Source organism: Aptenodytes patagonicus, chromosome Z, assembly GCF_965638725.1.
Source record: "Aptenodytes patagonicus chromosome Z, bAptPat1.pri.cur, whole genome shotgun sequence".
Classification (NCBI taxonomy): domain Eukaryota; kingdom Metazoa; phylum Chordata; class Aves; order Sphenisciformes; family Spheniscidae; genus Aptenodytes; species Aptenodytes patagonicus.
The window spans coordinates 70400918-70417124 of record NC_134982.1 but is presented as its reverse complement, the minus strand read 5'-3'; the positions used below and the strand labels follow the sequence as shown (position 1 = coordinate 70417124).

Here is a 16207-nt window from a genome sequence, read left to right as displayed (position 1 = left end):
AGCAGGAAGTCAGCAGAGATGGCAGGAAGCCTGCATGGATGAACCAGGGAGCTCCTGGCTAAACTCAAACTTAAAAAACCAAAGAAATGTACAAGAGATGGAAGCAGGGACAGGTGACCCAGGAGGAATACAGAGCTGCTGTCTGAGCATGTAAGGATGGCCAAGGCTGACCTGGAGTTTAATCTCATAAGGGATGTGAAGGGCAATAAGAAAGGCTTCTACAAGTACACAAACAGCAAAAAAGGCTGCTAGGGAAAACATGAGCCCGCTGCTTAATGGGGCAGGGGACCTGGTGACACAGGACAGGGAGAAGGCTGAGGTGCTCAATGCCTTCTTTGCTTCTGTCTTTACTAGTAATAACACCCTTTGGGAATCCCAGGCCCTTGAAACCAGAGGGGACAGTATGGAGCAAGGAAGACTTATCCTTGGTGGAGGACGACAAGGTTAGGGAGCACTTAAACAAACCGGGTGTTCAAAAGTCCATGGGGCCTGATGGGTTGCATCCATGCATGCTAAGGGAGCTGGCTGATGCTATTGTGAGGCCAATTTTGATTATCTCTGGATAGTGGGAGAGGTTGCTGAAGTCTGAAAGAAAGCAAATGTCACTCCTGTCTGCAAGAAGGGCAAAAAGATCCAGGAAACTACAGGTCAGTCAACCTCGTATCAATCCCTGGAAAGGTAGTGGAGAAAATCCTCATGGAAACCATTTCCAAACACATGAAAGACAAGAAGGGAATTGGGAGCAGTCAGATGGATCTACAAAGAGGAAAACATGCTTGCCCAACCTGATGGCCTTCTACAGTGAGGTGACTACCTTGGTGGATGAGGGGAGAGCAGTGGGTGTTGTTTACCTCAACTTTGGTAAGGCTTCTGACAGTGTCTCAGCCTCCCATAACACCCTCCTAGATAAGCTGATAAAGTACCACTTAGATAAGCCAACAGTGAGGAGTGAGAACTGGCTGAACAGCCAGGCCCAGAGGGTGAGACCAGTGGGACAAAGTCCAGTTGGAGGCAAGTCGCTAGTGGAGTACTCCAGGCATTGATACTGGGGCAAATACTATTTAACCTCTTCATTAGTGACCTAGATGCTGGGACAGAGTGCACGCTTAGCAAGTTCACAGATGATAGATACACTGAGAGGAGTGGCAGGTACATGGCTGTGCTGCCATCCAGAGGTGTGACTGACAAATGAACCCTTTCAAGAAAAGAAGGCTCAGAAAACAATGTAGGAAGTCACCACAGCTATCACAAAGGAAGCTGGACTTATTTCAACACAAAGAGGACCGGAGGGTGGCCTTTGCTTTAGATAAACTGCTCTATCAGTTGAGTGGGTCAACTGTTTGTGTAAATGGCCTCATCTGAGATAATCAATAGAGAGTATTATCTTCCTGACCCAGCCAGACCAGCATGGAGAAAGTATTTATGTGGCTCAGCTCAGCATAGCATAAAAGCTGAACAAACACCAAATGAACTTTGAAGAAAGCAATGGGTTTGAGCCGGCTTCAACCCATGCCTGCCTTCCCAGCAACTTAGGATGTACGGTGTAGTGATGGCTAGCATATAGAGACCGGTAATCACATTTCTATTGTGATCCAATATCCACTGTAGATTGCAATTGCCATATTGTGATTCTATTGTGATTTCAGTACACTGCTGTATCACTCTGCTAAATCAAAATTCGTCTAACATCAGATATGTTCAAATAAGTAAACCTGCTTTTAAACTTTCAACCTTTCCCTATGTGGAATATCTAAAAGAACCTCATTAGGGAATATTGGATTCTGACAAAAGGGACCTTGACAGGCTGGAAAAATGGGTTGACAGGAATCTCATGAAGTTTCAACAAAGGGAAATGCAAAGTCCTGCATATGGGCAAGAATAACCCCAGGCATCAGTACATGCTTTGGGACCAAATGGCTGTAAAACAGCTCTGTAGAGAAGGACCTGGAAGACAACAAGCTAATCATGAGCCAGTAAAATGTCCTTGCCCTTGCCACAAAGGTGGCCATCAGCATCCTGGGCTGCATTAAGAACACTGCCTGGAGGTCAAGGGAGGGATCCTTCCTCTCTGTTCAGCACTCGTAAGGCCGCCTCTGGAGTGTTTGGTCCAGTTCTGGGCTTCCAGGTACAAGACAGACAAACATACTGGATCATGTCCAGCACACAGCCAAAGATGACTAAAGGACTGGAGCATTTTTCAAATGAGGAGAGGTTGAGAGCTGGGACTCTTCAGCCTGGAAAAGAGAAGGCTCAGGAGGATTTTATCCATGTGTATAAATGCCTGATGGGAGGGAATGAAGACAAAGGAGCCAGACTCTTCTCAGTGGTGCCCACTATCAGGGCAAGAGACAATGGGCACAAGTAAAACACATGAAACTCCATCTGTACACAAGAAAACACTTCTTTACTGGTCAAACACTGGAAGAGGTTCCCAGAGTGGTTGTAGAGTCTCCATCCTTGAAAATATTCGAAACCCAACTGGACATGGTCCTGGGCAACCTGCTGTAGCTGACCCTGTTTGAGCAAGGGTCTGGACTAGATGATCTCAAGAGGTCCCTGCCAACCTCACCCATTCTGTGATTCTGTGATGTAAGCAACAGTGACATGACAGAGTGATCACACTACAGCCACAACTGAGAACCCTAACCCTGCCAGACTGTGAGAGTGGTCATTGACAATTATGTCCTGATAGGAAGCGGGTATTCCTCTTCACACACCAAAAGAGAAAACGCCTAAAGTGGAAAAAAATTACTCCAAAGTATGAGATGGTAATACTGCTCCTTTTCAGCACCATTTGGAGAAGGAGCTGTATTACTAGTATCTTGTTATCACTGCTGCACCAACCACAAACAACAGGGATCCCCACAGACTAGATGATACTTACTCTCCTTCACAGTAGCACTGTACATACACACACTAATACCAAATGATGAGATACAGCAACTCCCTCCTAAAATCCTACAAGAGTCCTTCCAGCCACATAGTGAACCCACCTCTCCTGATGAAGGAAAATAATTACTGCCACAACCTGGCTTTTAGTTGCTGCCAAATTTAACATGCATGTGAATGGATCTCATTTTTATTTCATCTGCTCAGCCTTTTCCTTTCTGTCTCCTTGTCCTGGTTTCGGCTGGGATAGAGTTAATTTTCTTCATAGTAGCTAGTATGGGACTATGTTTTGGATTTAGGATGAGAGTAATGTTGATAACACACTGATGTTTTAGTTGCTGCTGAGCAGTGCTTACACAGAGTCAAGGCCTTTTCTGCTTCTCACCCCACCCCACCAGCAAGTAGGCTGGAGGTGCACAAGCTGGGAGGGGGCACAGCCAGGACAGCTGACCCAAACTGGCCAAAGGGATATTCCATACCATATGACGTCATGCTCAGCATATAAACTGGGGTAAAGCTGGCCGGGGGGGCTGCTGCTCGGGGACTGGCTGGGCATTGGTTGGCGGGTGGTGAGCAATTGCATCGTGCATCACTTTGTTTATTCTTTCATTATTATTGTTGTTATTATTACTATTTTATTTCAATTATTAAACTGTTCTTATCTCAACCCACAAGTTTTTTCACTTATACTCTTCCAATTCTTTCCCCCATCCCACTGGGGGGGAGAGAGTGAGCGAGCGGCTGTGTGGTGCTCAGTTGCTGGCTGAGGTTAAACCACAACACCCCTGATGATGCACAAATTTAGCTCCTTCTAAACTCTGCAGAATCACCTTATTTATCCATGTAATTTTGACATGTAGGTCCTCAGATACACTTGTAAGCCCACTTTATGCATTTAACTATACTGAAAATGAGTAAATTCCACAAAAATATTGCTCTGATTTAGGAGTCTTTAAAAGTGCTAATAGCGTTTTAAAAAATTTGCTTTTGATAAACCACTTAAGAATCTGGAATAATAAAATTCACTCAAGTGATGCCTGTCACCTAACCTTTTTTCAATGCAAATGTAACAGGAGATGCATGAAACTTTTTTTAAAACATCCTACAGAACAGTAAGTCACCTCTTACAAGTTATGAACCTTGTGGAAATACACAGTTTCAGTTACATAAGAAGTTTGTTTAAGCAGTGATAAGGAATCAATACTTTCAGGGCATGAAAAATTGCAATAAACTTAGAGCAGTGAAAATAAATGCCTAGAGTTCCTTTTTAAGAACATCAAAGAAATCAAAGGCTATGAAGCTATTTTCTTGCAGCAGGCATTGCTAAAAGAATTAACGCATGCTTATTTCACTTTCTCTGATAGTTAAATAAACTTTAAAATTCAAGTTTACACTTAAATACCATACCAGTGTGCATAAAGCAACTGCATATATTTATTGTGTTGAAGAAAGACCACATTGCTTCTTCAGACTCGGCCCTTACATGACTTAACAGGATTATTAACAAATATGGGACACTTATGTAAGAACATTATATTTTTCCTCAAAATATGAAGCAGCACTACGCCATCACGTCATTATCAATCTATCAACGCTATCAAGAGCACTTACACAGTACCCAGTTTAAGTATGGTATCTGTAATATCCTAGATACAGACAAAGGGAGCATTTGTATTAAAGGATTAAAGTTATTCCTTCTCTTTTTTTTTTTATCCTAACTTTACAACCTAAATTAGTCCTGCAAACATAGAGGACTGTTTCCAGTGGGGATTTCTGATGGCCCACAAGAGACCTAGCAATGCTCATAGATCATAAATTATACTCACAGTTAAAAAAACTTAGTTTTCCTGAAAACATTCCTCTGAAGCTCTCCTACTACCGTAAAATTCTGCACATACATAGTCAAGATCTGTGGTAACAAGTCATTGTGCATTTATTGCTTTTGTACTACCAAAAGGCTTTTTCCGTAACAGCACACCAATCATCTAGAAAAGAGTGAACTCTGACCCACACAAGGATACAATTTCAAAACATTACATTGCTCTCAGAGTGCCACACCACAAAATCGAATTGTTGTCCTATATGGCTTCAGTTGTGGGGCCTGCTCATTTTGTTTTCCATGCTAACAGCAACTTGGAAACTATATTGAGCTTATTCTCCAATTTAAATGTTTGGGTGTGGGGCTTTAACTTCTGAAAACAAGTTGAACATTTAAGTCAGCTGAGAAAGACTGAAGAAGTGATCAAATAACCATCAGTGATTCCAAGTTTATCACTGCTGACCTTTTGGTTTTGGCAAACAGAATACGTATTAAATTGTAGCCTCAAGAATAAAACAGCATGAAGTCAACTGCACATACTTTATTTGCATCAGCCATTTGCCATCTCAAACACCAACTATGAGTAGGATCATTTTCCAGTATCTTTTTTTTTTAAAGTAGTTATACACACACACACAAAAAAAACCTTTAAAATGTAAAATTTCATTACATTATTTCATTCAAATTCTCTACCATAAACTATTGCAAATGCTAGCAAGTTCTCCACAACCACCATAGGCAACAGAAAGTCTCAAACACATAATACCTAGAAACATTCTGTTCCTGCAGGACACTCAGTCATTCACATTACCCAAAATGAAAACTTATCTACCTTACTACCACATTTCTGTTTCACATCTTGACTGATTGAGTATTTGTTGGAAAGCAGTCAATCAGCTGTCTTGCCATATGAAAACAAAAACAAAAACAAACCTTAAGCCGGTCCCCATGAGGAATCACCAGATGATGCTAAAAAGAACCCATTCTTCTGTGCTTTTGCACTGAATTCAGACCATCACCACTATAAACATTCATTCCAAATACTCTTAAATCACATTCATTAAAGTGCTTTACAGTAAAAATCTACTCTATAGTTTAGAAAATCAAGGGATTCAGTTAAAGACACCTGCCCCCCACCATCACCATCATGATAATGTTCAGGGTAATAATCAAGTTTCATAATATCCCTTCCCATGATGTACCCTAAGTCACTGACTTACTTTCACCCCAAGTCATGCCACAGAATGCTGTGCTCAATGACAAGCATAATTTAGTTATATTCTTGAGGAAGAGGATGGAGAGAATACACTGCAAAAATAGACCAAGTGCACAATTCAGTCTTGCATCGTAATCTCCATCAAAACTTTAGTTTTTAAAAAATTGCCACTTTCCTTCTTTCTTAAAAAGAAAGCAGCTCTGTGGTCTTTTTATCTTCCTTGGTTTCTCTACCCCTACATTTCTTTCAGTGTCCATCCTCACTGTACCCATGCTCTTCACAGCAAGTATAACTCATTTACAGCTCTTTAGGAAGCTGGTGTTTTAATACTACATGGTGATGAGGAGCTGAGTAAATACTTTCCATCAGGTTTTACTATGAAAGAAAACAGGGAGATGCCTATTCTGGAAACCATTTTTGTAGATGCCTCATTAGAGAACCTGTCCAAAATTGAAGGAACTAGAGCAGAGGTTATGAAACACACTGACAAAATAAAAAACAATAATCAGCAGCACCCTACAGGCATCTTAAAAGAGCTCAAGGTTAAACTGCTGAATAAAGAATGACAGTGGGTTAAATCTCATTCAGCAGTTCCTTGGCACCTCAGGTCTACAAATGGCAAACATGAAACAACTTTAAAAAAAAAATAATAATCTGCAACAAATAGAACTGTTAATGTAAGCTGAAACTATACTTAAAAATATGGTTAGTGAACATTTACAAAAATATATGATTTACAGGAGAAGAATTGGCATGGCTTTTGTAAAAGGAAATCCTGCTTTTCAAAACTATTTAAGATTTTTGAAAGATTCAACAAACATGGGGGTGAGGGAGCTGTAGTTGTCAAAAATCAACTTTGGCTTTCCAAAAGACTTTTAACAAAGTCCCTCACCAAAAGGTTACTAGGAAACGAAGCAGCCATAGTATGAGGAAGGGTCCTTTGAAGCAGAAACACATTACCGAAGGCATAAATCTCTGGCTTCCTCACACCTGGAATACTATGTGCAAAAGAGGAAGGTAGAAGCCACAACCAAAATAAACAAAAAGGTAATTCTTCCCACCGGGGGTTTGTAGGCCTGAGCTGTCTTCTTGCCAGCCAGATGTTGCAGATACAAGAACTTTACATGGGTTCAAGGGGCACTGGAGAAATTCACAGAAGGAAAAAAAAAAAAAATCTACCGGGGTGTATTAAATAAACACAAAACCACATCTGGCTCACGAAGTCCCCTGAGCTAAAACTCACTGGAGAAAAAGAGAGCAGCAAAACAGAAGTGTCATGCATCTGCTCAGTTTTCATCTTTGGGCATCAACTATTGCCCACAGCTATTGGGGTTTTTTTAAGAGTTAACGTTTACAAATGTTATGACTTACACGATACATATTTTTTATGATGACTTATTTACAGGAACTGCACCAAAAATAAGCTCCAGAACTCTGATGTTTTAAAGAGACTACAACTACACTGTTAGTAAAATTACATGCCTTTCTACTTGTTTTGCACATCAACAGAAACAGATGAAATTAATATAGGTACTGGAAATTTTTCAATTTCAAAAGCACAAACTTTTCAGTTCAGGAACAACTGACGTACTGCCGACTCAGTCCACTAAAAGGACATACATACATAGACATATAATCAGGTTACAAGATATTTCTGTAAGATCAAAAGTCACTGCCTGCTTTACCTGAGTTCACATCAAGTTATATTAACCGCTCCATTCCCCAGTGCTTGAATGGATTTCAAAATTAGCTGTAAATTTGTTAGATAAGGTTAGTTTCTTGTTTTCTTTTGACAAAGCACCTAAGACTGAGCAGCCGTACTGAGGTCTCATGTACTTTACTCCATGGCACTTAGGGGACACCGCACCCTCCCCTTCCCACAGACTCCGGGGAACATTTTCCACCTTGTCCAGGTGTCACAGAGGCAGGCTGTGCTTGGAAAGAGAGGCTTGGGGTCTAACCCAGTACAGCCAAATTTACACGCTTGGTGAGAATCAGAGACTTCTTTAAAAAAACCAAACCAAAACAAAACAAAAAAAACCTTTACACCAGCTCGTTGCCAGCCTCTGCAAGTCCGCCCAAGCCCTCCCCACCTGCCCGCTGCCCACCACCTTCACCGCCCAGCGCTGCTGAAGCGGTTTCCCCGCCCCGCCGCAGGGAAGGCGGTTTTCTGAGGTGAAACGGCCGACGGGTGGCCCGAAAGTCTGATCTACCGCCAGCTCCGCTGCCTACGTACAGACGTACGTCTCGATGAGGTATGTATACACGCTGCCACAGAGACACAGCCTGTTTCACACTGAGACATGCGAGATTTCAGTTAAACTCGAGCCCCTGTCTGTCTGTCCGTCTGTGTGAGGGCGACTTCTTCCCTGCTAAGCCTGGCCCGTTCCTAAGTAACCAAACCCCGTTTGCCCCGAGCTCTGCGCCGCCCCCCACCCCGCCACCGCCACCACCACGACGCGCCGCCCCGGGGCCTCAGCGCAGCCTCCCGAAGACCGGGGCGGGGCGAGGGCCGGCCGGGCCCGCCGGCCCCGCAGCTCTTCCACGGCCCTGCGCCGCGCGTCACCTGCAGCGCCCGCACTCCGGCCGCCTCTCGCAGCGCTCCACCGGCAGCTCCCACAGGCCCGCGCAGCCCTCGCGCTCCTCGGCGTCCTCGCCCCGCGACGGGGCCGCCCCGCTGCCTGCCGCCGCGCTGCCCCGCTCCATGCCGGCGCGGCGGGCGGCGCCGGCCGCCGCCAGGAGGCGCCGCCGGGCAGGAAAGGCCGCCGTCCCCCTCACGTGAGGCGCCCCCGCCCCGTCGCGGGGGCTCGTCCAATCGGGGCGCGGGGAGCCTTTCACCCGTCGCGTTGGGGAGCGGCGCGGCCGGCAGGGGGCGCCATTGGCGCGCGTCGCTCCCCGGAGGCCGGCTCTGCCCTAGGGGCCCCCCCCTCCCCGCCTCCTCCTCCTGGGGGTGAGGCGCCCGGCGTGGCTGGCGCCTGAGGCCCCGGGAGCGCGGAGCAGCCCCTGCCCTTAGCCGGAAGGGTCTCGGCGCCTGCAGGCGGCGAGAGCGGCGCTAACAGCCCGCCCGTCACAGCGGCGGAGCTGGGCCTAGCGCCTGCAGGCAGGCCTCGGCCTTGCCCGCCGCGCCGGCCGGGTCTGGCGACAGGCGCTGCCACCCGCGGCGCCTCCTTGGGCGCGAATTGCAGCTTAGCCTGCGCCTCTCGGCCCGTCCGAGCAGCCCCGGGGGTGCGGCGGGGGGAAGGCTGCGGGACGGCGGGCATGGCGGAGCCTGGCTCGGGGCCTGTGCGGGTGTCGGCTGCTCTGCAAAGCGCGAGGTGCGAGAAAACCCAGCCAAGGGCTCGGAGCTGCCGGCCTCCCGCTCGGCGTGTGCCCCTGCGGGAAACAGTCCCCTGGCGCTAGGGACAGTTGCGCTGGAGGTTGAAATTGATGCTGTTTTTGAAAAAAAATAACTGCTGGTCGTTAAACAGACACCTGACCGTTTTAGTTGATACTTTATTTGATGAAGTGCTTCAGAGTAGACGTTCGGGCCTTCCCATGCCTATAGGTAACCTTTACGCTCTCTTGAGTTCACACAACTCTAGGAGAGAGGCTGCAGCCCAAGCTATGCTAGTAGGAGGGTGGGAAGGTAACAGGTAAGTGCTGACTATCTTTTCCAACCTCGGTAGGACCTGCTCTTAAGAAATAAAAGAAACTGTAGATACAGACCAGGATTTAGATACAAGTTATACTCTGCTCATTAGGTCAGGGATGGTAATAAACAGAATACATTGGAGTCTATTATACAGTAAAATGAAATTCAACTCCAAGGTTGTTGCAGTTTACCTTAGAAATCTACTGAAATATAGTAACTAGTGAATCTCTACGCAAGAGATCCTCTCCTGAAATTAGCAACTGCAGATGAGTTGGCCGGTTGTGTTATTTCCTGTTTTCTGCATCCAAAACAAAATGTATTGTGTTTACATATTTACAATCTTCAGAGCCATTTGATGTAATTTAGGACTGCTGGTACTAGATACATGCACAATATTACAATGGTTTTGCTTTTAGGTTTTGTATTTTTGTAGTTTTGTATTTGTAGCTTAAGCTACAAATGAGTTTATTTTCTGGTATAGCTGCTAGAATGCATTTTACGCAAAAGATAAAAAAAATCAGATACCAGTGATTCTGGAGCTGGCTGTAAAATTACACGCTGTAAATACAAAAAAGGAGGTAAGGACAATGCCACTATGCAAATTTTAAAATGTAAAGTTATTTATTGCTAGTATTATATGTCACCTAATTTAGGACAGGGGGACCAATGGGGGGGGAACTTTTCTATTGTGCTGAAAGCCTTGTCACAAGATGAGTTGGTATAAACTACAAAGAGCATATTTAGGCTGATCATTAGAAGAAACACAGTTGTAGTGAACAGGAGAAGGAGCATTGATCACTTAGTCCAGGGTCACCTTCCTGCTTCTGCCTTGCTGAAAGAGTCCGCATATAGTGCTACTGACAGGAACCCGGATATGCCTTCACAGCTTCCCATGAGAGTCCTCAAAGAGTGAGGTTTTATCTGGTCTGGAAAGAATAATCGGCTTCAGTCATAAGCTTAAAAGTAAACCATTGTAAAACCATTCTGGTCTGACTACACAGAAGAAGAAAACTGATCTGCAGATAGATGCCTAAAATAGATGTAGTAATGACATGAAGTAATTTTATTGTCAAGGGAATAGGCAAATGTAGCAGGGAATAGCTACAGGCTAAGCAGAGAGAGAGCGCTATAGCTTTTCTCTCTAAATATACAACTGAAGAACAAAGTGAGCAGTTTAAACTGAAGGAAAATGGTGGCACGAGGTCAGGTTAGGATAAACTGCCCATGACTAAAATGAAGATAGAGGGCTCCTGTTATCAGAACATTGCTGTTCTGGACTACCAGCAAAAGCAGAAAGGATTAAAAGCCAGCTTAACCCTAGCATTTTTTGGAACGGAGCTAGTGTTTGCTATATGCGTGTTGTTCCAGAGCTTAACAGACCAGCAACTTCTGTCACTACAGGCCAGCAAACTACAAATCTGACACTAAATACGCATTTTAAAAAATTGGAAACATGATTTCTAGGCCAAAAAGTCATAAACAACAGAACGAGTTTAAGCAGAGAAATGCCTGAATATTGAAGATTGAGGCAAAAAGTAAAATAGTTTTTATGGCAGATCTTGATAATCGCTCTTTTGCAGGCTAATAGTATCTATTTAATGCATGACTACCTTAAGTATTTGATGTGCATACTTAAATCCAAATTAACACCTCCACCATCATATTAGAAACCTGAGGAACTCACAGCATCTCTTTGGACCAGTGTTTGCAATTTGTAATTTTACAGACTTAAATGATGGCGTGACTGGAAGCTTCTTACTTACATTTAATACTCTTTGATGTACTGCTTTGTTCCCTTTTTGGGATCATGAATGATCACATGATTAGTGACTAACTGTAGACTCACTGCAGTATGGGAAGTCCATTAAATTTTATGGAAAGTACCATTCTTCTGCACGTCCATTCTCTTCTGCATCCTTACATAAACCACTTCTCTTTTATTGTAGGATTAGCCCTTATTAAGTAAGAACAAGTTACATTTCTTGCTGTTACAAGTGGCGTATCCAGAAAAGTGTGTCCCCCCCCACCCTGAGAAGTTCAATTTTAATATATATTTGTTTTAAAAGATGTGAAGAAGCTGTCAGGATGGCAGTTCTCAAACAAGCATATTCAAATGGCAGGTATAGTTCCCCAGCAGTATTAGCCAGTTTAATTCAAAGTGCCATGTTTCTACTCCCTGGCTTGACTCATGGTTTCAAATACCAACATAAGTAATTTGAAATCCTGCTGGATTTATGATCTTTTTTGCAAAAGCTATATCGTCATAGAGAATGTGCTTTCATGGCAGCTCACAAATGCTGAGTTCAGGCCAGCTGTGGTTCTTTCCTGTCCACCCCCATACTTGGCCATACCTTCAGGGGATTGATCTAAAAGCCCCCAGTTAAGCTGGGTGAACTGTCTGAACGGGCTCACTGCACAGTGACTGGTGTCAGCATGAGGCATAGGCTGCCTAAGTGGAGTCAGAGCTGGGAGCTTGGAAGCCATGACGGGCTAAGCTGCTGTCTCAGCACACCACAGGTGAGCCTGGAGAACTGACTAGCACTGAGGACTGTGAGACAAAGGGAAACAAGGCTGGAGACAGGTGAGCTGGGAGATGCTCATACAAAGGCTGCAATGAAAAAGAAGAGATGATGTTTTTGTTTGTTCTCCTATATTTCTGCCTCAATTCCTCACAGCAGAAGACAGACAGACATCCTGCTATTTGTACAGAAGAATGGTATTCACAAAGCACATTCTAAGCTGGCAACATGTGTGAACAGAAGCCTACGTGCACATATAGAATCCAGTATATTAGATAAAGGGTTCATGAGCAATGTTGGTAAATACCACTATGGGTGGCAACAGAGCTCTCTGCAGGACAGGTTTGGGGATGTCTGAATTCAAAACCAGGAACTGGTGAGTTTTGGAGAAGAGCTTGCTTTCTGTTTGACGCAAGCATGCACTGACCTGGTTTACCAGCCCGTTTGTTTCCCAAAGCAGGCCTTTTTGAAGCAAAAAGAATGGTTTAGTGAGACAAGGTAGCTGGCCAGAATAATACAACTCCAACCTCCCACCAAGGAATTGGTGACTACTGCTGGAGGTGCTGTGTTTTTCCACATGCACAGAGATGCTGTGAGGCTCAAGGGCAAAAGCTGTCTGTGATTGCCTCTGTTCTAGAAGGTACCATACTATAATTGATTTACAACACAAAAGCTGGGAGTAAAACTTCCTGTCTTACTTGTTTGCCTGGGCAGCTAAGCATTGCAGATAAGAAAAAAAAAAAATTGGAAAAAAAAAAAACCACCCAAAAACCAGTGAAAAGGATTTAGCCATCCAGTACTGAAAAACTGATTGCATGGTAAGAACAGTGTAACGATGCATAATGTCTCATAATCTGTTGAACCTGTGGGCTTCACATATTACCCATTCTATTTAAAGTCTTCGGATTTGTCTGTCATTCATGATAACTCACTGCTTTGTAAAAACTGACAGCAAGTGACTTGAAAAACACAGAATTAATGTCAGCTATTTTAGTCGCTACTGGGTGGTTGGAAATGTCCTTTACATAAACTAGAGAAACAGCAGCAGCAACAGAAACACCCTGTTTGTTGCTTAATCTTCATCTGCATTTTCTTCTGTTGATATAAGAACTAAAATCTGTGCAATCGTGTCCAAAATGCTTTGCAGCAGTGATTCTGCCTTTATTCTGTCTGATGAAAATTCTTCTGCAGAGCTGACTCTTGTTCTTTAGCTCTTCTACAGTGTTTGCTGAGAGATGCTTTCCATAACATCATTTCCTTCTCAATCAGAGCATTGGGGGGATAATAATGTTCATCCATTAAAACTCTTTTTTTCTCTGCAGCCTGGAGATACCCTGTAAGGAAACACTGTTAAGAACTATTTCCATGTGAGAAAATAACTATTCCATCCCAGCTGTCTCATGCTAATTCCTGTATATACACCTTTATTTTTGGTTATAACTGCACAAATGAGTTACCATGAAATAATGAGGGTGTGACTTTGCAAGGTAACTACTACATCACAAAACTATTGGTGTACATGTTTTCACATGCTGTTAATACCAGGAAGTGTCCCTCCTCTTTCTCCCTTTTAGGGATAATTACCTGCCATTTTGAAAAAGTAATAGTGTAGACAATTATGCATATTATGAGTAGAACCGTATTTCTTTACTCAGTCTTACAACACTGAAGCCTTTTTGGGAATCTGCATTGGAACTAATTTCAACTAAGTTATATAAAGGTACTTACATTGTAGTATTTTTCTTCCAAGAAGATGGAAAGTACTGGGGCAGGACAAGTATCGATACAGACTGCAGCCTTGCTTTTGAAGTATCACCCAGGTCAGTTTAAGTGGCTTAGATAGTTTAGTCCCATTCTGAAGAGAGAATCCCTTGGGAGATAGAAGGTCTGCAACTACATACTTCTACAGGCATCATTCATCACTTGCAAATACATTTTACCTAACACAGGTATACTAAGCAGAGCCCAAAGCCTCTGGCATAGATACAATTATGTCAGCAGATATTATTGAGAGGCAGCTTTTGAGCATTTGGGTTGCATTTGTTAACTATAAAATGTTACTAATTCGACAGAAAGATTGCTACTCCAAATGAATTTAATAAATACTGCAGTGCTTGCATGGCTGTTTGCAATCTACTTGCACTTGGAGGTCAGCATTCTGCATTTGGTGTCAGATGCCAATGGCTCTGCAGGCATTTGTGCCTGATAAGGTAGTCACTTTTAATGGTGGGTTAGCGATCCCTTCTCCCAACGAGAACTGTCAACAAACACGTGCATATTGAGTTCTCATAAAATAATCTTTGCTTGCTCCGGCTCAGAAACAGGTGAGTGTTGGCTGTGTAGCAGGTGTTAGACAATGCTGCTGCCCGCTGCCTCCAGCCAATTTCCATCAAGCTCAAGTGAGCATGTTGTTGAAGCCTACATATATTTAGCAAATTGAAAGTCGCAGCATATTTCTAAATGCGACAAATACTTTGAAGGTGTACATAAATTGTCACTGCTGCTGAAGGTGATGATCTTGCCTTTCTTCCCACCCTCCCCATCTCCCCTGGTGCTAACGTGAGTCATCATGTGCCCACACAACCATCCTGCAAGTTTCTTTCTCTTGTTTATTCTCAGATAGACCAGCTCGGTTTACCCTGTGGCTAGCCAGGCACTAGTGCTGGCATAAGCATGCTGGAAGGGGGAATGAGGAGGAGAAAAAAGTCCATCTTTCCATTCAGATCTCTAATGTCAGTAAAAAAGTAAAAGACCAGTAAAAATGTAAATGCTGGGAAAAAAAATACTGCTTTCCTAGGCATGCGCTGCTGCCCGCAGGGGCTGGCCTCGGTCCCCGGTCGCTGTCTCAGTGTGGGTCAGCCCCGTGCAAGGTACAGTCATAATCTGCTGGAAGGGCAAATGACAATATGTCCAAGTACTGCCAGCTAAAAATAACTCTTCGTGGCAGCTTCACCTATATTTTTTTCTGTCACCCGTCCTTTTGCGAGCCACCACTTTTCCTTTCCTGTTGATGTGCTGCTTGTGCAGCATTCGTCTTGCCTGTGCCACGGTGTGCTGTGAAGAAACACGCCAGCCTGCTGCTCGGGCTGCGCTCCCTGCCAGCGTGCCACATCACATAGTGCTGTGTTTCTGTGATTTAGCAAATGTCTGTGTACTCGACCCTTCGTTTTGCTGTTAGTGGTTAGTTGCAAAAGATGTGGAAGAGATCATAATCTGGAAAAATACATTAAAGTACTATTTCGGTTGCCAAAGTCAGCTCATGAGTCTGGTTGTTTTTATCTTTGTAAAAACTAACTGCCTTCTCACTTGCTTTTGGTTTTATCTATTGCAAGTAGATCTCACATTTTGCATAAGAAACTCACATAGAATTTCATAAAGTTATGTTATGAGGTCACATGCAAGTGTCATCTCCCTTTTTGAAACAGCTTAGACCAAACATCCAAGGTAAATGAAATACATCATGTGACAGATCATTCACTTTCATTCACTTCTTTTATAAAAGAAAAAAGTGAACATTTGTAAAATGTAAATACATTTTCAAACACCGTCTTTTCAGCGCTGGTCTGAAAGTTTGGTAACAAGGCTTCTGATTGCATCATGGCCTCACTCATGATACTGGGCTAATAACAAAGGTAATTCTAATCACTAAACCTGTAATTGCAGCCTGTGATTGCAACTCTGATGACCTGGAGCACTTTACAGTAATAGATAACTGAGAACTTTATGCTAATTTGAAAATCCTTGCCTAAAAATCAGATTCAAAAATCAAAATCTATGCACTGTATAGATACAAGTACAGTTTGTCATATAATCTTGGTATGCCATGTATGTCATTTGGTATCTGTAAAATGCAGTTGAAAATACAAAAAGCAGGTGCAAAACAAAACAGGTGAAATCCAGTGATGGAGAGATTAAAATAAGGAGCAGACACATAGCCTTTGAAGTGGTATCTGCTAAAATGCTGTAGGTAAGGGTCAATGTGCCTCCACAGCTTTGTAGCTTTAGAGCTACACTAGACAGTTTCTGTTTTCAGGACTACCCAATGGAGACTCCTGTACGTTACGTGTCTCTGGGAAGCTGACAAGCATGTACGAAGAATTCACTTGTATCAGCTTGTACCGATGATGCAGAGG

The 16207-nt window shown here is 43.5% G+C and overlaps 1 protein-coding gene across 2 annotated transcripts in view; it reads right to left on the bottom strand.

Annotated features, from left to right (window-relative positions):
• Window positions 1-8630, bottom strand: part of DTWD2 (DTW motif tRNA-uridine aminocarboxypropyltransferase 2) — a 97995-nt gene extending 89365 nt beyond the window's left edge. The window contains exon 1 of one of the 2 annotated variants that reach the window (XM_076362667.1): window positions 8491-8630. In XM_076362667.1, coding sequence (XP_076218782.1) covers window positions 8491-8630 — 140 coding nt within the window. Of the gene's footprint in view, window positions 1-7609; window positions 7641-8490 lie in introns of those variants that run through there. The other variant, XM_076362669.1, reaches the window with a different exon arrangement.
• Between the last annotated feature and the right edge of the window lie 7577 nt (window positions 8631-16207).